Source organism: Simochromis diagramma, unplaced genomic scaffold, assembly GCF_900408965.1.
Source record: "Simochromis diagramma unplaced genomic scaffold, fSimDia1.1 OVJJ01000026.1, whole genome shotgun sequence".
NCBI classification, from domain to species: Eukaryota; Metazoa; Chordata; class Actinopteri; order Cichliformes; family Cichlidae; genus Simochromis; species Simochromis diagramma.
Genome location: NW_024386985.1, coordinates 3,260,632 through 3,287,934, shown reverse-complemented (window position 1 = coordinate 3,287,934; position 27,303 = coordinate 3,260,632). Strand labels below are relative to the sequence as shown.

The window sequence follows — 27,303 nt, the reverse complement described above, 5'->3', positions numbered from 1 at the left end:
GCTTACTGACCAAAACTGGCTAAATCGAGGCCGCCTCCCTCTGTGGCTCAATCACAGCTCAGAACCTAAAGCAAACACTGACTGTGAAAGCCTCAATAATTAAACACTAATTAAAACAACACTGGGATATACAAGCAAGATAGTGAATGCTGCAGAGTCATGGATTACTGATACTCACACAGTGCCCTATTCATTGCTTTTCCCCCTGCCAAACGGTGCCAGTGAGTTTTACAGGTTTTTGCTGACCCTTTTAAGGGTACATAATGTGTACATTTCCAAGTCTGTAAGTTTGCTCTGTGGTTCTACCATGAACTGATAATGAGAACATGATACCACATTACAAGGTGGTGCCTCACTCATTGGATGGAAAACTGCTCAATAGGGCACACGATCTAAAACATTTCCAGGCTTCTTCCTTCAAATACCAGATGTTTTATAGGCTTCGACAATTTCAGGTTCACAGAGCACATCTTCAGTTGAGCCAGCAGAAAACACGATCCTGCCAGCCATGCTGAAACCCACCATATATTAATGGGCATTAAAGAGGAATTAAGATTTTAGCATTTTTGCTAAACACATCCACCTATCCATCCTCTACTGCTGCAGATTCAGGTCGCGGGGACAGCAGAAAAGTCCAGACATCCCTCACTCTTGCCACCTCTTCCAGCTCATTCAGCAGGTCACCGAGTGATTCTGAAGCCAACCAAAATGATTCCTGGGTCTGCCTCAGGGCCTCCTTGCAGTAGGACATGCCTGAAACACCTCACATACAGTGGGGCAAAAAAGTATTTAGTCAGCCACCGATTGTGCAAGTTCCCCCACTTAAAATGATGACAGAGGTCAGTAATTTGCACCAGAGGTACACTTCAACTGTGAGAGACAGAATGTGAAAAAAAAATCCATGAATTCACATGGTAGGATTTGTAAAGAATTTATTCGTAAATCAGGGTGGAAAATAAGTATTTGGTCACCTCAAACATGGAAAATCTCTGGCTCTCACAGACCTGTAACGTCTTCTGTAAGAAGCTTTTCTGTCCCCCACTCGTTACCTGTATGAATGGCACCTGTTTGAACTCATCATCTGTATAAAAGACACCTGTCCACAGCCTCAAACAGTCAGACTCCAAACTCCGCCATGGCCAAGACCAACGAGCTTTCGAAGGACACCAGGAAAAGTATTGTAGACCTGCACCAGACTAGGAAGAGTGAATCTACAATAGGCAAGCAGCTCGGTGTGAAAAAATCAACTGTGGGAGCAATCATCAGAAAATGGAAGACATACAAGACCACTGATAATCTCCCTCGATCTGGGGCTCCACGCAAGTTCTCATCCCGTGGGGTCAAAATGATCATGAGAACGGTGAGCAAAGATCCCAGAACCACACGGGGGGACCTGGTGAATGACCTGCAGAGAGCTGGGACCAAAGTAACAAAGGTCACCATCAGTAACACACTACAACGGCAGGGAATCAAATCCCGCAGTGCCAGATGTGTTCCGCTGCTGAAGCCAGTGCATGTCCAGGCCCGTCTGAAGTTTGCCAGAGAGCACATGGATGATACAGCAGAGGATTGGGAGAATGTCATGTGGTCAGATGAAACCAAAGTAGAACTTTTTGGTATAAACTCAACTCGTCGTGTTTGGAGGAAGAAGAATACTGAGTTGCATCCCAAGAACACCATACCTACTGTGAAGCATGGGGGTGGAAACATCATGCTATGGGGCTGTTTTTCTGCCAAGGGGACAGGACAACTGATCCGTGTTAAGGACAGAATGAATGGGGCCATGTATCGTGAGATTTTGAGCCAAAACCTCCTTCCATCAGTGAGAACTTTGAAGATGAAACGAGGCTGGGTCTTCCAACATGACAATGATCCAAAACACACCGCCCGGGCAACAAAGGAGTGGCTCCGTAAGAAGCATTTGAAAGTCCTGGAGTGGCCTAGCCAGTCTCCAGACCTCAACCCCATAGAAAATCTGTGGCGGGAGTTGAAAGTCCGTGTTGCTCGGCAACAGCCCCAAAACATCACTGCTCTCGAGAAGATCTGCATGGAGGAATGGGCCAAAATACCAGCTACTGTGTGTGCAAACCTGGTAAAGACCTATAGTAAACGTTTGACCTCTGTTATTGCCAACAAAGGTTATGTTACAAAGTATTGAGTTGTATTTTTGTTATTGACCAAATACTTATTTTCCACCCTGATTTACGAATAAATTCTTTACAAATCCTACCATGTGGATTCATGGATTTTTTTTTTTTCACATTCTGTCTCTCACAGTTGAAGTGTACCTCTGGTGCAAATTACTGACCTCTGTCATCATTTTAAGTGGGGGAACTTGCACAATCGGTGGCTGACTAAATACTTTTTTGCCCCACTGTAGGTGGTGTCTGAAGGCATCCTAGTCAAATGCTTGAACAACCTTAGTTGGTTCCTTTTGATGTGGAGAAGCAGTAAGTCTACTGAATGACTGAGCTCGTCACCCATCTCAAAGGAAGCTAATTTATACCATTTTTATCTGCAACCAAATTCTTTCAGTCACTACCCAAAGCTTGTGGCCACAGCTGAGGGACATAGACTGACCGGTAAATCACAGCTTCCTTTTTAACCACAACAGACAGATACAACGTCCAGATCGACATGGATACTGTACCAATCCACCTGTCAATCTCGAGCTGCCCCCTCTCTTCACTTGTGACCAAGACTTCAAGATACTAAAAGTGGCTGAGTTTCCACTATACCCTTCTCCAGTTGACAACCATAGGCTCAAACATGGAGGTGTAATTCTCAATCCCGCCACTTTACAATCGACCGCAAACCTAAATCTACAGTGCAAACTGGAGGTCGCTAGCAACTCGTATCTTTAGCTAGCTGGCATGCTGCGTCCATGAAAACCTTTATAAACAAAACAAGCTGCTTTAATAGTTAAAGCAAGGAAAATGAAGAGGGAGAGTGACAGAAGAGAGGACAAACAAGACTGAGGTAAGTATTTATACGATGGAGAGAGCTTCTGGATTTAAGGGGGTTCAAAACAGTCAGCCAGCTGGCGTTATTTATCTGCACTCTGAGAGACACAGCATACTTTGTAACAGCATCCTGGAGGAACTGGACAACCTCTGCACTCTGAATGGGCAGCAGGTACCATCTCATGCAGAAATACTATAGGAAAATCAGTCAGGAGATATAAAGAGAGAGCGATGGTCCGTGCCACCATCTACTAAACCCTCTTTGGGGATTGTCTGGTTGTTTCCTCTCCAATCCAACTTTAATTTGTACCAAACTAGGTAAAAGATTCACAATGGTTAATGCTTCCTAACTAGACAGATTGATATCCCTGAAGCTTAACTGACTTTGTGATGACCCTATATAGAGAGTCATAATAAGTGTTATATCTACCATACTGAAATAGAGGGAAACAGGTAAACAGGTACGCATGTTCTTAAGTTATTTTAAAAGCAAATATAATCAAGTCCTTAGTCCTATTTATTTTTATAATATAAATACAATCAAGATCTTCAAGTCACTCAAAACCACAAGATGAGGATGTTTTGTACATTTTTATGAAGCATGTAATAAATAAAAAAAGTATTATACAAATACATTTAAGATATTTGTGCACCTTTTTCTTGTGAATCAGATCTAACTGATGAAAACTAATTTCAAATAAATGTATTATACTGTCTTAACCATTTAGTCACACCTTCAAATTCTTTACAGTTTTACAGACTTTTTATAATTAGGTTCAAAATTCATTAAATTAAGTTGAAAGTTTCATTCTCAACCTTGGAAATATGTGTAGGAGTATGAACACATATGTAAACACAACCATTTCAGTAATTAAATCGTGTTATAATGGATGGCTAAACACTTTACATACTACATTTCTATTTCTGATTCTCTATTTTAAAGTCTCTCGGATAGTGTGTCTGTGACAACTGTATCATGCAAATTCAAAGGCGGCAAGCAATAACCTTCATCAAACTGACGAAAAATAAATGCTTTGTCAGTGGCAATTTCAGAGAGTCCAGCAAAGAAGGGAAAGTATCTGCAGTAAATTATTGTAAAAAATAGTTCAATTCAGTTTTATTTATAGATCACCAAATGACAACAGCATTCGCAGACCCTACAATACAGAGAAAACCCTAACACTCACTTAGTGACAGAGGGAAGGAAAAACTGCCTTTTCACAGGAAGAAACCACCAGCAGAACCAGTGTCATGGAGGGGCAGCCACCTGCCACAACTAGCTGGGGTGAGCTGAGGCAGACAGGATAAAAGACAAGTCATGACACCTGATTCGCTGCATTTCTAATCTGAGGTACATGTTTTGAGTCTGATAAGTGTTTCTGAGATTCTTTAAATGGAAAAAGTCACGTGAAACAAGGAGAGGGATTCTTCAGAGTCTCTACAAATAACCACAGATTTAGACACATTTGCTGGCTGTCACAGTTCATTCAGTTAATGTATAAACCCTCCACAACATAATCCGCTTTTCTGACAGAAAATAGGGCCTTCAGGGGAACACCGTCAAAACTGTTGACCCCAACAACCTTCTGTCTATACAGTAACCTGAAACCATTATAGAGATTCATAAAGATGATTCCTCCCTGCCTCTAAATACAATAAGCTTCCTGCTTTTGACTTCAAATTACTGTAATTGCTGCTCACCTTTCATTTATGATATAATTTACTCCTGCCTCTCCTTTCTCTTTACCCTCTCTGCCCTTGTCTTGCGCCGTCAGACAGGCACAGTTTATCATGGAAGTGTACTTTAAAAAGAGCTGACAGTTGATTTGTTTACCCACAGAAAAGTATTACAAACTGTCATTAGATCACCATTATACTGTGAACCTCAGGAAAACTAGTGGACACATAAAACTTATTAGCATACACAAGCCTGTGACATAACTATTAACATACACCCACTGACAGAGTTTAATCAGATTAATTAGAGCACAACAAAACTGAAATTAAAACCAGAAAGTAATTCAAAACAGTCAGACCAATATAACTTAATACCACATTTAAATTATGCATTCGCAAGGTAACAGGGCCCATAATGTTGAATATATTAAGAAACACACTAATGAGCTCCTGCAAGTCTGTTCAGATATAGAAAACATGCACCAACTACTGTATGTTGCTGTTTTAATGTGGATTTTTATTGTTTTTTAGTCAACTTATCTGGATCTTTTATTAAAAACACTATATGTTTAGTTGTATTCATCCTACTACAAAATTCCTGATGATACAAAGCGGATTATAACACGTTATGAAACAGGCACCTATTAAGAATTTACCTTCTTAATTATCCTGCAATTATGTCACAGCTTTATGGGGCAGTTATGCCCTATGGAGCTTTCCTGAGACGTAATCCAACAACTCATCCCTGGACTATAAAATCTACATTAAAAGTTGCCGCATAGTCACAAAGGAAAATCACAACAATTGCAAATGCAGATAATTAGTCTGCGATTGCTAGAAATTAGGCCATTATGAAAACTGCAGCCACCCCCGCTGACAACTTCACTCTGTGATTAACTGTTAATAATGCCGCTTCCCTGCAAAAACCATTTCGAGCAACTGTGCCGCATCCAGAGTTAGTTCAAATGACTGCACACAGACAGTCGCTGACGATTAGACCGTACAAACAGATACTGTATGTTTTTAATTTCCACATCAAACCGCCATCATTATTGTGATTGTTTTATATTTGTCATCCCCGATAAACCGAGGGTTTGCATAAATAAGTGCGACAGAGGTCATCATAATCGATCTCCAAAAACATAATGAACATGTTTGTGAAGAAACATCTGAAGTATGTATGCATTTTGGAAACCTATGTAGCGATGTTAAAATATCTGAGTGTTTGTTAAAAAATGACAAATGCAAAAGTTTGAGTATGCAAAATTTTTAAATCCTATCAGGTTAAATAAATTCAGCTGCTACAGTGTTGCTAGCTGCAGTGACAAAACCTTTTGACATCGCTACTGTTACAACTCATGCCTCCAACTGGTTTCTTCTCCATAGCAACAGCACCCAGCTTATGGGTACTGTAGTACGTAGACCCATTTAGATACAGTTAGTTGTATTTGAGCCCTGCTCATGGCAAAAATCAAAATAACAGCAATTTTAATTAATATTTGAAATCACAATTCATCACACACTTTGAAAAAAAAAAGAAAAAATGGCACTCATCTTTTTAATTCAGTGGGTTTCTTGAACATTAATTATTATTGAAATGAATAATGAAATTAATGTGACCTGAACTAAACCTGTCACGATTAATGCAAAAGAGGGAAATCAGGCCTAATGGGATCTTTATTTGTTTTTTAGACTAAAGTTAACTAATGTGTCTTAGAAGCAACACTAAACTGTACCAACCACCACCCAAAAAAACCCAGACAACAGCTATCTGAGGTAACATCAAGATGATATCAAGAAGTCTGGCCCTCAGTCAAGACAAGGTTATTAAGCTGAGAAAGAGGCTAAGCAATACAGAGGTGACGTGCAGCAAAAGCAGAGTGGAATTAGGGCTGTCACTGGTGATACTGGTCCACTGACACTTTGTGTTGTTCTGCTGATTCTAAATTCTCTGAATTAGCAGATGCAAACTACAACCTGTGAAATATGTCTTTATGGTGGATGAAAGGATCAGCATATTAACATTCATTCATCTTCCGTCATGTCATGAGTTTAAAAAAAAAAGGGGGGGGGGGGGGGGGGGTACTGAAATAATGAAAAAAACTTGCATTTCTTTCAGAAGGAGAAACAAAATATAAATATGGAATTACAAGTTATTGTAGTTCATAAAAATCACAGACGGTGGACCATAATCTTTTTATGTACCGTTTTACTGAGTGTTTATATCCTGTACAGGATGGGTTGTGAACGTTGCAGTAAGGGCCTCTAGTCATTGCATGCCAGCCGTTTCAATGTAATGCAAGACCTTCCTGAAACTCTTGAAAGCTGACAGTGCTTGACGTGAGCTGTGTTAATTACAGTAATGGCACGCATTCTCATTAAGTCGTTGTTTACGTATCCCGGGGCCTTCTGAAGCCCAAGTGGTGCTCTGGTGTGCTCGAGCACCACCGCCTCACTGGTCTGCGTGGCTATGGCCTCGTTAACACAGACAGCTGTTCCTCCCAGCCACAGCCACGGCCAACATGATGAGTGGCGCCGGACATGCTGCTGAACACACCCACTGCTGGAGCAACTGTCAGAAATAGAAGCATCCCACAAGGCAGGAAAACATCAATGAGTAATCAGCGAGAAAGTGCTCCTCGGTTTATGTTTTTCCAGACCCAGCCTCCAACCCCCCCGCGAACCAGCCGATCTCCTTCATAACACTGTTCATGGGGCGCACTCATAATCCCGTCCTTGCCCTTTAAGTCGGTGCAGTCGAAGGTGCAGCTGGTATATAATTCTACCAGTAACCTGCGGTGAGAAAAGGCATGTGGATCACACAAACTGCAAGAATTCTTCAGGACTTCTCAGCCAGAGTCAGAACCCAAACAGTAAATTGTAGGTCCACATTTGTTAAAAATGAAATGATTTTTTAGTTTTAGTGGAGAATAAAAGTGTAATTTTCACTGCTACTCTCTAACTTAGCTGCAACATGCACACAAGTTATTTAGCAGTACATTCCAGCTGCAGGAAACATTTTACGGAGCTAAAATATCTTCATTTAGTAAATCAGCCAATGCAATGTTCTTCATATGAGATGGTGTAGTTCTCACATTACTAAAGAAGAATGAAGAATAGAAGTTTTGTTTAGTTTTTTTGTGAAAAAGATCTTCTCTGGGGAAGCGGCTGAATGGCATCAAGGGCTGCCAGGAAAGCCACACTTTCATCAGTGTATAATTCCACCAGCCTGCCAGGACTAGGCTGACTCCCCACCCAGTCACCCTGTGCACCCAATTTGTTTTTTTTGTTTTACAATCGCTACAACCCATAAGTTAGCAAATGTATCTTTGTGGCCCACTGTTGTGGTTAACCATGTTTGCACCATCTTGCACTATAATACTATGTAAAAAGGTCATACAAAGATGTAATAAGCTGAGGAGTGTTGTGCTTACATAAGGGAGTATGTGCCTTTTTGTTTTTCCAAGTAAATCCCTATAATAGCTCATTTATTCGGTATCCAACTGATCTGTCTGCTCACAGATTAACTGCACAGACTTTAATCCGGTTGTGTGTTTCCAGGTTGCGCTGACAAATGCAGTGAAATTCTGTTTAGTATGTTGACTGTCTGGCAACTTGGATAACGTACAAACCCACTTAATTTACTGATGTATGTATTCTAATTATTCAAAATGAAATTAGAAATTTTGGGGAAGAGAACTTCTTATAGTGAGGCAGCAGTGCTAACTGCTGTGCTGCCCAAGGCCTAGTTGGTGACTGAAGTTTCAAAATAAGAGCAAGGGCCCCATCTGAAGGCAGACTAAAAATTTTAAACCTTTCTAATGCAACTGAGTGAAATGTAAGAACAACTTTGTACTAACTAAAACTGAGCGTGAAAGATGCCAGGTGACTATTTTTGCAAGATGGTTTACCCTTAGCTCTCAAAGACCACAACAAATGCACCCTTGTGAGTAACCACAACAAGCTGACCTGAGGTGTTTTGGGATAATTCAAACTTGCTAATAAAATCCATCTGGAAACAAACAGGATTGCATCTTTGTCTGGGGTTCAGCATCTCGTCTAAAGACAGGTCAACATGTGGAGAAGCATGTTTGCTTTTGGGAAACAGAATGAGTATCTCCACCTGTGAATGCTAGGTCTGGTAACATTAACTAATGCAATCCATTTCCTGGTTCAGCTACTGATTGTTTTTTGGGAGCAGACCTCGAGTTACTGATCTTTCTGATTGATTTCCACTCAGAACTCTGCAAGTGCCTTACTTCTCTCACAGTCTGCTAACAACTAAGGCGAAACTTTTCAGGCTGTATTAGACAGATATCTGTGTATCAACCATCTAACTCCTTACACTGTAGAAGGCAGAGGTGTTGGTCACTCAGTCACATGGTCAGTTGGTCAGACCAAACTATCCATGCAGACCTTTAGTCTTGTATCCATCAGTTTCTACAAGATATGTTTTTATTTTTTGACCAAATTCTGCTGTGGAACATACCAAAATATATTTTAAGCTATGACTTAATATGACAAATGATAGAACTTGTAGGGATCAATCAGTCTGATTGAATCACAATCAGCCCATCTACCATCTAAAATAATCATGTAGTCTCAAATGAGACCAAGCAGAAATTGATTAATGCTTTCTTGAATCTATTGCAATATTTAAATTTCCACCTTATCACTACAGAGGAAAGATGGCGGCGATGCCTTCGAGAAAAGCAGGTTGAAATGTCTAATAAGGGAACACTTCCTTTTCTCCGAGTGTGTGAACTATAAAAGCTTTAATTTCCCTATCATCATTGGGATCTAATACCAATCTGTATTCTTTATTCAGGCCGTCTGTGTTGCTGCCAGACAAAGCCTTTGAAAAGCCAATTCCTGGGAATTAAAGAAAAGAGATTAAAATATCATTAGGTGCTACATAATTGAATGTCAATTCTGAATAAACTTGAATTCAATTCCTGGTCATTAAACTGGATGTGGTCTGCCTTTTTCCAATCATACTTTTGAGCCCACAGATGAGAGCGAGGTACTAACTTCAAAATCATTAAATGGAAGAGAGTTTGTTTGGCTTTGGCGTGCCAGGCTCCTTTGATTCTGGCTCAGAGCGGAGGGATGAGCAGCTGGAGGAGGGATCAAACTGAAACAAAGCTTCAGAAAATTGAAGGAAACATGAGCATAATAATATTTAATAATTAAAATCTAACAAACAACGGCAACCGAATGAAGCAATCTGCAAAAGTGTGCAACATCATTTGCATAATTGACACAGCACCCCCCCACCCCCCTTTCCTCTGTAAATGAATGATGAAGACAATAAAAGATGTTGCTAAAATTGGGAACAATAACAGCAAAATTTCATCAAGGCCCCCATGCTCTGATTAATCTGCGCTTGAAAATCAGTGCAGGAGAAAGAGAGGGAGAAAGAATCAGAGGAGGGGGGATGGGGGGGGGGGGGGTAGCTGGGTGATTAACAACAGCAGGGACTGCCGCCGTGGACAACGTGCCCTGTTTCGCTCGGCTCCAGGGGCACCATACGAACACCCCTTCCACACAGCTGCTGCAGGCACTGACTAACTGGATCATCCCCCAAAGTCTGAATGAATTCAAGCTTTTGTATCGTCATTAACCCGTACGGCACAGTCTCCATGCCTCAGCACTTAAAAACTCACAATTCAGCGCCCACACCCACCCTCAAAAACCCCGTCTTTTGAGACAGAAGATATGTTGACTTTAAAAAGTTGCAGTAAATGAAAAAGCAGCTGATACATTGCGCCAGATATCATTTAATGAGACATTCCTAAATGTTTCTAATCTTTCTCAGCTAATTATTTGCTATCCGAGTATACTGCCAGTATTAATTATTCAGTATGGAGGAACTGTATTGAATGAGAGCATAACACAATGAGAGACCTATTTTATATTCAAGATTTCTAATTAACGGTTTCTCTTTATACACATTTTCTATCTCTCTGATCATTTAGATAACAACTTTCATCATCATCTTTTGATGTTTACAAAATACAAAAAACAGGCGTCGCCGAGATTTATGCTGCACATTCGCCTCCTAATAACATTTGCATTTACTAGTCAATTAACTTGATTAAATTCATATTCCAAGTCTGATTCAACTTTGCTTGCACAGACAGTTATTGCTTAGTGAATTTAAAAAAAGCAGCATGGGCAAAATGACGCAACACACAAAAAGGCGGGAGGAGGCTATGTCAGGTCCTGTTAGGCTTAAACAACACAGGACAACAACAAAAAAATACACATTACAATAATGTAACCCATGTAGGCCATGCCTGTCTTAAGTTTCTTTCATCAGTTTTCCAAATTATAATTCAAATTTTGATCTCTTGTCCTCTGCGGACTTCCGTCGGAGCCCTGCTCAGCACATTAGTAAAAACATATGACGTTTCCACCGCATTCCTCCTCAATACCGCCACCCCACCACCACCCTCAACCCTCTGGCTCGGTATTCCCACAAGCAAGCGTTATCTTGTAAATTCCATGCAATTAGTAGCCTTAACATACCCAGAAACATTCATTTGATTTTAACCTCCTCTGTCCAATTAACAAAATCTAGGTTGGAAAATAAATGGCAGACGCCTAAGCAAATTAATTATGTGTCCACCAAGCTGTTAGCCCGTGTGCAGAGAGCAGGGGCTGGCATTAAGAGCCGGGCACACACTGCCATATGGCCTGTGTGAGAGCGGACATCATTTGGAGGGTGCAGTGGTACACCCTTTAAATTCTCACAGATATTTATGTCTCGGCCATAATGGCTATATGACATATGCTGGGAAAATTCTGCAGAATTAGTCCAATATAAATGTTTTGATGACTGTTGTTTGGATGATGGGTGCTTTATTTTGATCCATCTGTGATCTCTTGGGCCATTTTTTGCTTTCAGTCGGAAGCTTAATTCTACTGCGAGATGGATTTATGTAGAAAATTACTTCTGCACGCTGCTCTAAATAAAAGCTTTTGTTCCCTGGAACTCGGCAAACTACTGTTGCAGCAAGAATTATTAAAGGGACACTCACTCAAATTCACCCATTTCTGCTTGTGAAAAGAACCTTTTTTGTGTGTCTTCATGATGCCGTATTGATGGCAGTATGATTACCTTGGCTAGGCATTTATAATAACTTAAAAAAAAAAAAAAAACCTTACGTATCACAAAGTAGAGATGGAGGATATGAACTGGCTGGGAGGAATGGACCTAAAAAGATGCCTATGAGTTGCATTATGGGATATGTAGGATCCAGCATTTTTGGAGATTTACCCAAAGCCTGTAACCAAAGACTCAAACCCAGAGTATCTCTGCTCTGCACTTACAATTTGACCCTTAATTTGATCCATATGAAGTGTTTGCCATACATTTTAAATGCAAGCCCCTATCTCATGAAGACCGTCGTCTGCGCCAGCTAAATCAGACCTCATCATTGCAATGCAACTTTAAACTACAGAACATGAGCAACATGGCCACCTAGGGGTAGCACAGAAAACCACAAACATCTGGTCTCATTTTAAGGGCAGCAATAACCCAAATCCTACGCCATAACGGGATTGTGACATTAGATTATTGACACAATAATCATAATTAACATAAATTATGATGTTATTATACCAGCAGACATCTAATCCACAGGGATCTAGTGACTGCACATTAAGTATATCTGACAACAGCAGGCTGCATTATAATCCTATTCAGTTTTTCAACTGCAGTTGTTGCGTTCCCAGCACCAGTTCTCACAGTGCATTACCACTGTGAAGCTTAATACATTGATATAACTGCATATACTTATGCACTGAAAATTCTCCTTGATATGGCACACAGTATGAAACCAACAGAAGTTTAAGGTGAAGTAAATGGAACAAAAACAACATGACCTCATGTGACTTGTGCCTACCATACTCTGTTTCAAAAGACTGCTCACATCTAAAGACATTGAGCTCTTGGTGAGAGGGTAGCCAGTGTCAAATAAAGAGTATATGGTAGTAATAAGGAGATATGAGAGAATAATAGTAAGCAATTTTAAATCCCAGTGGCTTTCTTTAGTTACTTTTAAAAAAAAACATAAACGTTTCATGGTTATTTTAAATGCTAATCAAAAGTCCTTTCAAAAGAATAACCTGATTTTTGAACTGATCTGGAAGGACTTCATCCTACAGAAGCTTATAAGAAATGTGCAAAAGGCTCATCATTTGATTTATTCATTAAAGTGCATCTTATCATACAGGAATCACATAAAAGTTCAAAAGGTGTGTCTTGTAAGATTAGATATTCCTGTCTATTTAAAATTGTAAAGTCTTGAAAGAATTTTAAAACACATTCAACTTTCTTTTTTAAAAAAATAAAACATATTTACATTAACAGTCCTCTTTCCGTACCTTCATAGTATACGAAGGGGGTGACGGTCTACACAAAGCTGTAGACTTTGCCATGATAAGGAATCTGATAGAGTTGTATGGTTACTATTTTTAACAACCAGATTTATTTTGAGATTAGTGGCAATGTTCACATAACTTCAATACAGTGTTTCTCCTGCTTTGGTGAATATTGATGCACTTAAGTGTTGCACATACAGTTTGTGCTACCTGACTTAATAGAAGCCTGTGCATTCATGTTATTTCTGGCCATTTCATATTTATTTTTATTATAGACCTGATGATATTCCTGGTTAAAATGTAACTAATAAATTCATTCAAGAATATAAATTTGGTGGAGCGGTGAATACTGATGTTACCCATCTAATTTATTTGCACTGATCTTACTACACCTCACACACTGGTGTTACGATGCTAATGTACATTTGTACTAGTTTCTGTGACAGAGGAACCAAAGGATCGCCTTAGGTTTGTCTTAGGTAACACAAACATACAAAAAATACTGTTCTTGGTGTGAAAAATCTTCAAAGTCTTGCTACATAGCAAACTAAACACAGAACTGAATTTAATAGATCAACACATACACATTGTACAGTAAATGATCAACATGCTGGTAGTGCCTGCTTTACTTTAGCAAAAACTGTCCCGAAATCACTTGAAAAGTCATGTGGTCTAAGTAATTAATATTACTGATAAACATGTGCCATCTGTTGCCAAGTTTCAAACACATTAAATCCTTTTAGTTTTTATTCACTGTAGTCAAATCACAGCAGGTTATTAGGGACAACCTCATGATTTGTTCATGGGTAAAGCAGCACAGACCCAGGGATCAAATTACTGCTGACATTTTATGACCATGAGGCTGTGGACACTGAGTCAGGCCTCAGTGACAGGAGGGTATAAGCACAGGAAAGGGATCTTTTGTTCAAGAGGCAGGTGTAATTTTTTTGTGTGTGATTATGTAAAAAACTGGCTGCTAGTTTCCATAACATCATCAGCTACATACACTGAAAGGTTCACACAGTCACGGTGTGTTGATGTTAATCTAGAGGTCGAGGGGGGGGGGGGGGGCTCATCACGGCCCTCTTGTTTGCCTAGCAGAACAGAGCACCTTCATCCCTACCAACAGCACAATTTCATGCCAAGTAGCTTGGAACGTTAACTATTAACTCTGAGGCTACAATTAAAAGCATTTCATCAGATAATGATTCCTCCACCACATTAAATGCAGGCACAGCCCTGTTGGCTACGACAGCTGGAAATGGCTTTAAGTTCAGTATTTATGGTGCACAATTTGCAGAGCACACAGAGACATGTTTTAAGCATGGAATGCCATCATTTGTCCAGGTACCATCATGCTACTCCAAATATTTAAAGGAAAGATACCGCAGCCTCCTCACCGGGTGTATTGGTTATGCAGCTAATATTTGGAGTACATCAAATGTTTAGTATCCACAATGATGAAATTCATTGTTGTGTGATTATTAGACAGTTAGATTCAATAATTTAGGTAAAGTCAGTAATTTACTTGCATTTTGACTTCTTACAAGATGGTTCACATTATAACATTCAAGGTTTTGCCTGTTCGCTACAGAACAGCTCACATTCTACCAAAGAAAAAAGCCCAGAACTCTGATTAAAAACACTTTTGAAGTAGGGTTTCATTTACTCAACAACAAATACAAAATACTTTTAGTTAAATAAATGACCAGTCTTATAACATTCTGTTAAGTAAGACCCTTAAAAAAAGACTCATTAGTATGACTATATGCAGACCAATCATGCTTACACGCAACATCTCCCACTCAAAAACCTCACACTATAGCAGGAAATCCCAGAGTACATAAGTAAAAATACCAACACTCTTCAAAGATCATGAATCATTTTGAACTCTCTGTTATTTCCATCCTGTAAAAGCAGAAGTCGTTTTTAAAAACAATCAATTTAAAATCAAAGACAGGTTTATTTCTTTAACTGAGCCATTTTTTTCCTTGCATCACTCATGTTACAGGGGAATCCAAAACACTAAATATCACATTAAAAGTGGATTTTTCTTTCAGTCTGATGTACTTTGTCTCCCCCAAGTGGTTCACAGCAGTGCTTCATTTTCTTGTAATGTTATAAATATATAAACATACAGATTAAACTATGATCAAATTCATTTCATTTAACTATTAATTATATAAAAAAAAAATTTGAGCTTGATTATTTTCTTAACTACTCTAATTACTATAGATATCTATTTAACTATTTATCCACTACTTTTAATACAAAATTACTACATCATTATCTAGGAATTGCATTTTTGGTAACAGTTTCCATGTTGCAAGCAGCCTTTAGATATTTCACATTTTTAACTACTTTTGCTGTATCAACAATGTATGTACAGCACTCGTTTTATTATTTAAACAATTAAGCTGTGACATTTCTTGCTGTATCACTAACATGATTATCTTTACACATGCTTATATCTTTTCGTGGAATTGTTTCATGAAAGTCATGATTACTACACCTTTGAGAAGTTAAAATATCTGAATGGTAATTCTAATAATTAGTTTCCCCTTTTTGTTTAACTGTACGTTTATAGCTATGGACAGGGACAGTAGAGAGTAGACAGGGCAGGAGGGAGAAAGCAGGGGGGAGTGATCTGGTACGGACTCAAACCCTGTAGCATTTCAGTATATGGGTAGCCTGTTCAAATACGTGTGCTATAATGGCATCTCCAGATTACCTGCATAAGGAAGCTCAAGCCCATTACATGTGCAGAAGATTACCGTTACACATTATGAGTCACCAAACATACTCAAGAGTGCATCATACACAGCAAGGGTACTAAAGTAACTACTGGTGAAACTTAAATACATAAAATAGAGGTGTCAGTATAAATGAAACCACTGAAAACATACATACCTACATACATATCATATCATATGTGGAGTTAGAGTCAGGCTGATATAGATATATATTTTTTAAGATAAAAAGCAGAAAATAACAGGCTAAGAATTGCTAGATAATATTAATAATCCAGGTTAGGCTAGGGGGGTGTTTTTCTTTTTCCAGGAAAGGAACAGATTCAGACAAGCTTACACGTGGATGGAGTGGAGCAGAAGATCCCCAGGGGGAAATGGCAGGACTTCCACGTCGCTACCCAGAAGAAGAGAGTCATAAGAATACTTGTTTTTGTTGTGGTATAAAACTGTATTGCCCGCTTACAGGGGTATCCTTTTTGTGAAGCAGCCTGCTGGTTCACATCCAGGTCCAGCGCACTGTAACTTGTAATTTCAACTGCTAAAGTGAATGAAAAATGGAATTAAAAGCGGTTGTAAATGAAAGGAAAAAAGTGAACCTGTTGGGGTTGCAATGACCAGGAAGTATTTGTTGTCAAGTTGATGTAGTTCCATGTCATAGCAGAAGGTGACACTACTAGAGCCAAAGATATGATGTAAGGGTAGACAAAAAAAATGTAGAAGAACTAGAATATGAGGGAATGGGATTGTTGTTGGTGTTAGCTAAGAGGATGTAATAAAGGCAGGAAGCAGAGATGAGAAAGGACTGGTTGTTGAGAAATAAGTAGAGAAAGAAAAGAGGGGGGAGTAAAAATGTTGAAAGCGGATTATAGAGTAGGATAAAGGTGGTGGCTGAGCAGGTGTTTTCCCCCAGTGCATTTGAGTGCAATTCGTTTTGGTGCTGAGGAGCATGGCAATAAATGTTGCATTCATGGGGATCCCGGAAAATTTTTTAAGCATTTTATATAAGTTTGCGTACACGGTCTCTGCATTAACAGCTTTAAAACGACACAGGACGTCACATTTTTATAAGTATTCAAGCTGACACTGAACTTTTGTCAATTGAGGGCTGAAGTTGTAGCTTAGCAGCCACGTAACACAGCTACACGGCTAGCAACACGATTACAGTCACGTGGCATGAATAGCAGTTTGACATGCAATCTCATTTCTGTCAGTTTTTACAAAATTTAATCTCAGTCCATTACGCTGAAATGAGAAAATGACTGCAAAAAAAAAAAATCTTATAAGACTTCACTAAAAGCTTCACTAAGAGGGAGTCCTAATTGGACTTCTTTTTTCTTTCTGGCTCCTAGATAGTTATGAACTCACCTGAATGGTTGTGATGCCAAAGGCAAGTGGTATCACAATGCTGTATGAGACCTTTTGTTTTTGGCCAGGATTATTTAGAGATTCACTTGTTCCCATACATTACAAAAAGAATTTCTAATCCAACAGTTGAAAACAGTCCTCAAATGTTATCTCACATCCAAAACTAGGAGTAAAAGGTAAGAACATATCCCTGTGTTGGTGTTGTTCCTGGATCATTAAAGCTGACGTTGGTACGGGTTCAAAAAATTTAACTGGTTTTCCCTCTGAGTGGTTTTACTGTACTTTAGTTAACTGGATTCTATGTATTCCATAAAGCTTTTAACTGTATTTTATTATTATTTTTATTTTTTTTAGTAATGTCTTAATGTGTTCTTTTTCACAGTGAGCATGCCTGCGCTGCAAAACAAACTGCACCAATGAGAACAAATCAAATGATTTAAGCAGAGAAACAGAAAACAATAAAACAACACCAAATTTTGTCAATACATTAATTCTCAAGCTTCTTTGGGCTGCTCCCTTTAGGGATCGCCACAGTGCATCATCGGCCTTCAGCTCACTCCATCCCTAACATCCACTTCTAATAAATCAACCCCTCTGCATGTCCTCATTCACTATATTCATGTATCTCCTTCCTTTGATATCGTTCCCATTTCCTCCTGCCTGGGAGCTACATCTTCAGCATCCTTGTCAATACATTTAATAACTGTACTTTTTAAAAGGAGTCTTAAACCTTTATGGATGTTTGGTACCAGCAGATTGCTGTTAATCCAATGATTAGCACTAAAATTTTACAAAACATTTGATCACAGTAAAGTTTTAACAAACCAGTCCCATAGTTTTAGTGGAAAGACTTTAGCAGAGAGGACACAGAAAAGGCACAGTTACAGCAGATTCTTTCTTCTTGTTCTGTTTCACGATTTAACCCTCTACAAATAACAGCCAAAAACAGAATGACTGACTAGGGTTTTTTTTTCCATCTATTCAATATTTGGGTTTCCTTTCTCCTAACACACTGTACAGTTCAAAATATGTACTCTATATTCAACTATTCTAATACATTTGACTAATTTCCAGTTAGTGTAGAGTTTAAGTCTTCCGAAGCACCTCCCGTTAAACCTTCGTCCAGCTCTTCAAGATGCTCCGCGCTGCGTCGAGAGTACCATCTTGCTGTTAAGAGAAACGGAGGAAAAATAAAAACTGCACCTCAGCCAAGATTCATCTTCACTGGATAATTTTAGAGGTACTGTGTTTATTGACACTTTGTGTGTTTACCTTAATGAAGCAAAGGCGAATATATTTCTCGAAGTCTTTCGTAGACTCTTCTCCAACAAATGCAGTAACTGGAATGGCTGCTAGTTTCTGTGTAAAATATATATTTCCATTTAAAAAAAAAAAAAAAAACATTTTAAAAACATGTTGCTTCCAATATAGTAGAATGAAGAAATATTTACCTTTTCTTTAATCATCCACTTCACAAACTTGTAGTCATAGGCTTCATCCTCATCCATATGTGAAAGGTCCTGATCTATAATGAACACAGAGAGAGGGGGGATATACATTTTAAGGGTAAGGAACAGTCTCACTGACCAGTCGTCAGGTCAGCAGATCCTTACTGGGTTATTTTTGAGGTGTTGCTGCAGCTTGGGGGTTTTTCCAGCCTATTTCTTATGAAAATTACATTTAATGAATAATATATTTATACTCAAATCTCACTTAACTGATTGCAGATGATCAAGTACACACACAACATGTTGTAATACTCTCCAACCACTGTACCTGTCTGGCCTTACCAACTATGCCTACCGGCTAATTCATGGGATGGCGTTTGGGCTGGTTTTGTCACACAGGCATGGGAATCTGTTCGATCTAGTATTCATAAGTTATCCACATGACGGTCTACATATGCAGGGTTCATACGCATTTTACAGGGTCAAATTTAAGCACTTTTTAAGCACTTTCAATGTCCATTTTCAAGCTCTTCCAGCACATTACCAAAAAAAGAATACATGTTTAACTTAGCATCACCTCAGTAAGGCCATGGAAAAATTAAAACTAAAAATGTTATTTAAAAATGTCCTTTGTTCCCGTTTGTTAAAACATAGAAAAATGCACCACCAGGGAAATTTGGTAGCACAAAAAAAGTGGCTATTCTTTGTGCCCATATGGATCAGTCCCTCTTATTACATTATTTCCTTAAGCTGGTTAATTAAGTATCGGACTAATGTTTAAACCTTTTATTTGAGTGAACTCACATTACTGTTACTACTAAGTAATGTTGGCTAAATTCACAGCATATTCCATAAATCACCATGCCATAACAGCGCTGACGTACTGCATCACACTCAGTGCATTTCAATCATTTCTCCAGCAAGTTTGATAGCTAGCAAAATAATAGTAATAGTTTTGAAAATTTGCATGTGTTATGTACACATTCTCAAAAATTATTTACTAGGACTCACCTATCACGTGACTCGAGAGCGCAAACTCCGCCATTGTCGTTTCCATCAAACACTCATTTAAACAGCAATCTCCAGGCACGTTAGCGCACTCATCCCCGACTGTCCGGGGGAGGGGCGAGGTCACACATTGAAACAGACTGACGTGGAGAGGTGCTAGGCAGCCCAGGCGGAGAAATTTTGCTTTTAGACTTTGCGACTTATTTTATTTCTCTAACTGATAAGAAAACTATTCGGTCAGATAGTTTTTGTGGTAAATGAAATACAGTTTCAAGTACTTTTAAGCACCACATCTGAAATTCAAGCACTTTTCAAACCTTGAAAAGACAACATTAAAATTCAAGCATTTTCAAGGGTTTCAAGCACCCGTCAAACCCTGCATATGCATACTTTATCAAACTTGCAGTAATAGATTTTCTGGTCACTTGGGGACACCAAAAAACAAACGGTGTACATGGCATTCGTTGTGTGAAGTTTCGTTTGAGTCACTCACTGAGCCAGGGTTCTCCTGCATATAAAAAACTCCTTTGGGGGAAGATATTTTTTAGGGTTAATGATGTAACTGTCTTTGTTACATCAATAGCAACCGTCAGTTGAGATTACTTTCTTTTTTTGAGTTAAAGGAAATGGTAAATGGACTGGTTCTTATAAGGCACTTTTCTGCTCTGCCTGGATACTCAAAGTGCTTTATACAACTAGCCTCATTTACCCATCCACACCTATTCATACAGACACTTTTTCCTATGTTTTTTTTTTTTTTAATATTTTGGTTCTTTATATCTAAAATTCACATGTTTGGCATACAGACTGGCGCAGCCAGGAATCGAAGCACCATCCTTCCAGTTAGCAGAAGAACTGCTCTACCTCCTGAGCTACAGCCACCCCAAAGCACACAGTATAAATATGAAAACAGAAAATTGTTAACTAGACCCAGCTGAAGTTAGAACACAATACCAAACTGTAAGAAACACAAGTCACATATAACTAAGTGTTTTGCGATGTCAGTTTAAAATTGCAGTAACTCACTAAGAGCTGTGACATCCACGAGCATGAAGTAGCCTCCCTCTGGGATTACGGGAGTCATGCCAGCCTCCTCCACAATGGCAGCCAGGCGGTCCCTCTTTCCTTCAAGTTCATCTGCCAGTGAAGTGAAATAACACTCAGGCTGATCCATCAGCTCATAGTTTAGGAGTAAACCTTGTGCCACTGCCTCCTGACAAGAAAAACAACTTTAGAACTGAAGTACAATCAAGAGCCAGCATAACTGGGATGTTTGGTGGACTCGCCTGCAGAGGTGTGGGACAGGTGTACAGGGAATTCTGCATGACTGTCTGAAGATGCTTCATCAAGTGCTCAGGTCCAATAGACCAACCAAGCTAGAAGATACAAATGTCACAACAAGGTCAGATTAGTGATTAAATAAGTCATCGTTAAATAATAACATGGCTTAACACGACTTACCTTCCATCCAGTCACACTAAACGTCTTTCCTGCACTGCCAATAGTAACAGTTCTATCCCACATTCCAGGCAGAGTTGCTGCAGAGAGAAAACAATGTTGAAATGTCAAATACAAAGTAAAAAGTAATTATGTGCTTCAACAATTTGGTTCACAGTCATAAAGGTAGAATTAATAATTTAAAAACACAGAGGAGCAGGCGCCAGTTTGTGAAAAAACGTCATTTTGATGCACAATCTTGATTACATTCTCCGAGCTGGACATGGCCGTCGCTCCTAACTACATTTCATGTTTGTAGCTGGAGAAATGCCTGTTGACCAATACACATACCAATTTTGACATGCTGGTGTCCCCTGTAGACGAGCCACTCATAAACCTCATCACTGAAGCACAGAGTGTCATGTTTAATGCAGAGGTCTGCGATCATCTGCAACTCATCTTTGGTGAAAACCTGCAGGAAGAAGACAGGAACGAACTGGTCAGAGCAACGGTCATCGCCTCAGTGGCTTTTTCAAACACAGTGACAGATAACTTAGCTGTGTGCTTACCTTTCCAATGGGATTGTTGGGAGTGTTGATGATGATGGCCTTTGTCTTAGAGTTGAATTTACCTGCGAGCTCATCTGGGTCCAGAAACCAGTCAGCGCTTGTGATCGTCTTCTTTCCAGACTTCTGAAATGTTGAAGATTTGTGTTAAAGGTACTGACATCTGCTAACATCCTCAGGCCGGAGCAGCAGGTAGACAGTGCTCCATGCACTGAATTCAGATGAACTCTTTACAGCACAGCACATCTTTCTAACAGTGAATTTTCTCTTTTCTCATGTTAATAGTTTAATTATATGTTGTACAGAATAGGTTATATTATTTTTTGCAGGTTGTTTTAAGTTTTATTTGGAGATGCAAACTAAACACATGGCCATACTTACAAGTCTTAGCGGTATCAACACAGGCTTGCCCCCGGCCATACGAACCATAGGTACATAACAATCAAAGAAAGGTTCAATAATGATGACCTGGAAGAAGGGAAATTACACAGTGAATGCGCTGGGAGAACATTTATGGATGTAAATATGAACGTTTGTGAATATGAAGCAAGGGAGCGAAGTCCTCACCTCATCCCCTTCTTCCACTAGAGCTTGGATGGCGCTAAATAAGGAACCATAACCACCAACCGTGACCAGAATTTCTTTTAAGGGATCAATCTGACGTCCATAGACCTTCCCATACACCTGAGAGAGGGCCTTCACCAATGATGGATGCCCCTTTTCAATAAACACAGAGCATAAGTGAAAGAACAGAAAAACCATAATAATGCAGTATTCATTAAGATGGTATGGGAGTTTTAACACACGAAACTCTGCAGATTGTGGTCCACAAAGACATACAAAGCCTCTGGTGTACTGGTTCATCCTGTCAACTGATGCGGCCTTCGCTAGCGCTTCCTTGACATAAGAAGGTGGAGGAATGTCTGGAAAGCCCTGGCCCAGGTTAACAACAGATGGGTCGGCTGCCAGTGCCGTGAAAGCCACCCTAAAGTAACACAGGAATAAAGCTTCACTAGAAACAACAGAAATTAGTACATATTTCTGACCAACGGGCAAACAAAGGGCATATTTTCATATTTGAAAGTGGTACAAAAGTGGTCTGTTAACAGAACTCCTGCCGTCTCTTACAAAGACATACAAATGCTTTACTCACCAGACGTTCTTGTCCAGTCCTTCAATTCTTTTGGCATGTGTGTGCCGTGACATCATTACGTGCTGCAACAAAATACAAAACAGTATGACAACTTCCACTACTTAATCATTTCCAGTCACCCAACATAGAAGAAATTGGGGTGGTGGTAAAATAATCGTTAACTAGCTCGATCTTGAGAAAACGTCAACGTTTCAGGACTTTGCTCGGTGGCTGTGTAGCTTCTCCAGTTATACATCTACAAACATCGCTAACAAATCAGTTCAATCAGTGCAATCCTGCCAATTAACAACCACATATCACATACCCTCTGTGGCTCAGTTCAAATCTTTTTAAAGTGCTGTTACCTGTGAAGTAGTAAACGTCTTTCTGCAGGTTACGTGAGCTGATCGACATGTAAACCTGGAGCAGTTCAGGACCTGTCGTGCAATGCTCATGCTGCACAAAAAGAAAGGCAATTAAAAGAGAGATAGTTTACTTCTGCTTTCCCAGTAGAACCTGTAGCTTTGTGCAATACCTTTGCTGCTGTGACTATGACTGTGCTGAGTTAGATGCCTCCACATGGATGAACTGTGGTTTTATCGTTCTAGTAAAGGACAAAGTCCTGCTTTTTTCTTTCTTTTTTTTTTCTTTTTTAAACAAGACATCAGTTATCACCTACAGCCCAAACTGAAGAATGTAGTCTGGCAAATTAACTGTTAAACACTGTTTTTGCTTTGTGCCTTTTGGTGAATTTACTTTCATCAGATCACTTTAAAAAGAAAAAAATAACCTCAGGATTTCAATGCAAAGAAGTGCAGCCAAAAATGTGGCAAGACACAGATTTAATTATAAGATTAATTATCTGTAACTGGATCGGGCAATCTTCAAATGTGGTAACAACTATTAATGCACTCAATGTAATACTTTTTAAATTTGTAACAGAAGAATTATTCTTTAACAAATCAATTCAATACATTCATGACAAAATTAATAAAAGGACAATTTTAAAAACACTTGCTCTTTTGCATTTGTTTCATACACATTAAGTTTAGCAAGACATCTGCGTGGTTATCTCGGATCTTTACATTCTTCTTAAAGTTCATTTTCAAACTTTCAACTTAGGGCTTTGATATTTTTTGCACTATGGTCAATACATAGCAATAAAAAAAAACTAACTGCCTACAGCTGCAACAGTAGGTGGCGCAGATGTTCTTCACTTCAGCCCACTGTCCCATCACGGGTACTGCTGGGCAATACCGGAGAGATATTATCCGGTAGGGAGACACTGAAAAGCCATGAACCGGTTTCACCTGCTGATTTTCCCTCAGTCGGTTTATGCAGCTCTGCTGGCTGACATAAACGTGGATGTTCTCAGTGAAACATCTGAGTCATGTGCTATCGTGGGCTGCAGATGAATACACAGCACCAGCTAGCTGAAGCTAACGGTAGCAAAAATGCTGATTTAGGGATTAGCTGCTCCGTTAGCTTCGCCTTGCTATATAACCCTCTGCTGACAACCAATGCTATCAGTCCTTCTTCACACATCACATACCATGCACTCGTAGACGTTAAGGCACTGGCTCTGCAATCAGAACTTACTTAACACTTACAAACGGGTCCAGCGGTCAGGAGGAGGAGACGTCACTGCTGCTGCGTTTATAGCTACCGGAAATTTGCGAGTTTTAACTCTTAGCGACACTTAGTGATATGAGTAAATGGCTCGACTCATGAGGAAAAGCAATACACACTTTATTTAATTTTTAGAAATCCAACGAAAGTCACTTAACACTTAACAGCATGAGGACCGTTAAAACTCCTAAGTTCACGTTTCGTCTTCAATTATTTGTTTACGTAACGGACGTGAAGGCAGCACTTTACTACCACACAGGCCTGTGAGGTGACGTTTGTGTCACGTGTGGGGTAACAAATAATGATTTCACCTAAGTAGTCTTTGCGGTCACTTTTTTTACTCTGTCTATTAGTCCATTATTAAATGAGTCGGCATCTATAAGCCAGTTGATGCTGTTAATGTCACGTTTAACAAAACAGCCACCACATCCAACTAAACAGTCCTGGGTGGATTGTTTATGAGCCAAGACTGACACCGTGGCAATGTGTAACAAGACATGCAGGGTTGTATTTGGAAACAAGGTTATCGAACATTTCTGGGTGAATTGGACAATAAATGCAGTTTGGGGCTACATGTCAGCCAGTGGTCTTCTGGATCTTGTCAAAATTGTTGGCATTTTGAGCATCGACCATGCAGTACTATCTGGAAAGCATCTGTGGCAGTAGTTTAATTTGTTCCTTATGAAAATGGTCCCAAACACACTGCCAATGCACTAAAAGCATACATGGATAGAAAACCATACAACTGAAGACAATCAGGCATGGGTTGGCCACCCTGGATCCAGGACCTCACATTATTGAAGCAGTCTATGATCATCTGGACAGAAAGTGGAACAAAATGTAGCTAACATCTAAACAAGAGCTCTGAATGTCCTGCAAGAAGCCTGGAGAACTATTCCTGAGGAAATTACCGGAAAGCTTGTCTAAGAGGTCAGGCTATGATGAAGAATAAACGTGGTCATACCATATATAGACTTTTAAGTTCATTAAATTTGTACAAATGCAGTTTTTGCCTTACATTCTGTATTTCTTTGTATGTTTGCAAATGTTCAACTAAACCTGTGCACCTATTTTACATTTTCCTAGGAAAATATAAAGAAATGAGGGCTGTAATACTTTAATTCTGTAAATTTTAGTAAATGAGTGTTTATTTACTGCTGTTATTATTTGGAAAAACAACATTATTTTCTATATTTTATATTAAATCAAGGTAGGAAAACACAGAGGAATATGGAATGCCTTGCCAGAGCTTTTCTCTGGCTTATCCCTATTGAATTTTCAACCATATGTCCGTAGGGATATTTGAAGACATTAAATATCTGACCGCCTTTCTGAGAAACCTGCCAAGAAAGCACTTTCAACAGCACGTTGCCTTCGGATCAGATTTTTATTGCTTTATATGATTTTTACAGTTACAGTAAACTTTGTGTTACATCACTCTTAAATCTCAACCCCACTGATTTTCATGGATTTATTTCCAACTATTTCTTTCATAATAAACCCATAGACTGAGTTGTCTTCAAATGGATTACATTTAATCAGGAATACATAACCAAATTATCAAAAGAAAGATGTGCAAATATATTTCCATGTTTTTATTCCTTCATTGCATTTTGAATAAATTCTGCCAATTCAAATTTCAAAATACAAAAAGTTTGTGTAGAACTAAATATGCTAAATGACCTCATTAAAAATGTAGTAACTTTTTTTTCCCAGATTTAAATAAATTCCAAATTTGCAATATTTTTTATTTAGCAACCAAACTCCTTTGTACAAGGGTAAGGTTGTCTGAGCTGTATGCTTCCATGGAAACAGCTTTCAGATGAAATGTGGACGTGGATTAGATCAAATCATCAGGTAAATAAACTTGCAGCCTTTGTTCACCCAAATATGGCTGTGCTTCAAGTTTCCAACATAGCAATTCTTGTTAAGTAGCAGTGGGAGAGTGGGAAAGGTGGCACCAGAAATAAGTCAAAGTGATAAAAGTCGTAATGTTATTCTAACCAAAGAGGGGCTTTCTCAACTTTAAATCATGGCTACACTGAATGTTTCTAAGGGGACACTGCATAGAGCTGAAAAACAAATCAAATGTTAGGACAGCATCACAACATCACTATATCAAGCTTTGTTCCCAGAGAAAGAGAGAAAAGAAACTTCACCACAGATGTAATTTTATAAAATAAAGAACAGAAAGTTCCAACCATAAAAGCTCCTGTCAAAAAAGATCTATAGAGGTCCCAAAGCATTAGTGTCAATACACAAGGACTGGAAGAAGGCCAAGCACTTTAGAGAAACCAACATTTCACAGTGGATGATGAAAAAGCGTCATATTGGTTATGTGGATATGCAAACAGTACTCTCACTGATATAAACTACACAAAACACCTCAAGTAATGAAAATTAAAACTATTCTGAGCTATGTATTCCCTCGTGATAAATGATCTATCTCATAGATCATGCCAGTTGTTTTACACTGCATTAACTGGACCTAAACTGAGAAGAGTATGTGCTTGAAAATACAAAACAATTAAAATATTACTGGTGTATACTGGTTTGGAAGCTGCAAAGTGATTCACTAAGTGAATAGATTAGCCTTCATGAAGATGGTATCAGGTAGCATCTGCTCTTTAAGTTCTCTACAAGATGTAGTGGAAGTGCTGCTGGACTAAAATTGATGGCAGTGGGAAGTACGAGGCGATGTCTTAATGGCACTCTAATATTTTACATTATAGTAACAGCTCACTCGAACTGCACTATCAGTCTGTGCAGCAGGAAACAGAGGCAGTATTTGTAGTACTTGTTAGTTGATGTCTGCAACAGCCACAAAAGCTAACAGTGTTCAAAACAACTTAAAAGCTTTCCTGCAAGATAACAGAAGTATAGCACAAAGAGTCTCTAATTCCTAAAGTGGAATTCAGTGGTGGAAGCTACAGAACTTTT

At 39.1% G+C, this 27,303-nt stretch overlaps 1 protein-coding gene across 6 annotated transcripts; it reads right to left on the bottom strand.

Moving 5' to 3' along the window:
* Positions 1-16,000: 16,000 nt before the first annotated feature.
* On the bottom strand, positions 16,001-24,493 carry LOC120738872 (kynurenine--oxoglutarate transaminase 3-like). Of its 6 annotated transcripts, none has more exons than XM_040040416.1 (14): positions 24,334-24,493; positions 23,100-23,190; positions 22,756-22,817; positions 22,443-22,587; positions 22,170-22,319; positions 21,984-22,070; positions 21,606-21,728; positions 21,388-21,508; positions 21,061-21,137; positions 20,886-20,975; positions 20,626-20,812; positions 18,595-18,668; positions 18,416-18,502; positions 16,001-18,310 (listed from the first exon to the last, which is right to left on the bottom strand). In XM_040040416.1, exons 2-14 carry the CDS (start codon positions 23,187-23,189, stop codon positions 18,254-18,256), a joined length of 1,350 nt encoding a protein of 449 aa, XP_039896350.1. In that variant the 5' UTR covers position 23,190; positions 24,334-24,493; the 3' UTR covers positions 16,001-18,253. The 6 variants fall into 6 exon arrangements, with proteins under 6 accessions (XP_039896350.1, XP_039896351.1, XP_039896349.1 ...); XM_040040417.1 differs by having other exon boundaries at positions 24,345-24,493; XM_040040415.1 differs by having other exon boundaries at positions 24,287-24,395.
* Positions 24,494-27,303: the final 2,810 nt, after the last annotated feature.

Coding starts and splice junctions, on each gene's coding strand:
- LOC120738872 (XM_040040413.1), bottom strand. CDS start 23,969: ATGGGACAGTGGGCTGAAGTGAAGAACATCTGCGCCACCTACTGTTGC. Junction 22,588..22,755: donor GGACTGGACAAGAACGTCTG/GTGAGTAAAGCA, acceptor GTGTTACTTTAG/GGTGGCTTTCACGGCACTGG. Junction 18,311..18,415: donor TTCGCCTTTGCTTCATTAAG/GTAAACACACAA, acceptor TTCTCTTAACAG/CAAGATGGTACTCTCGACGC.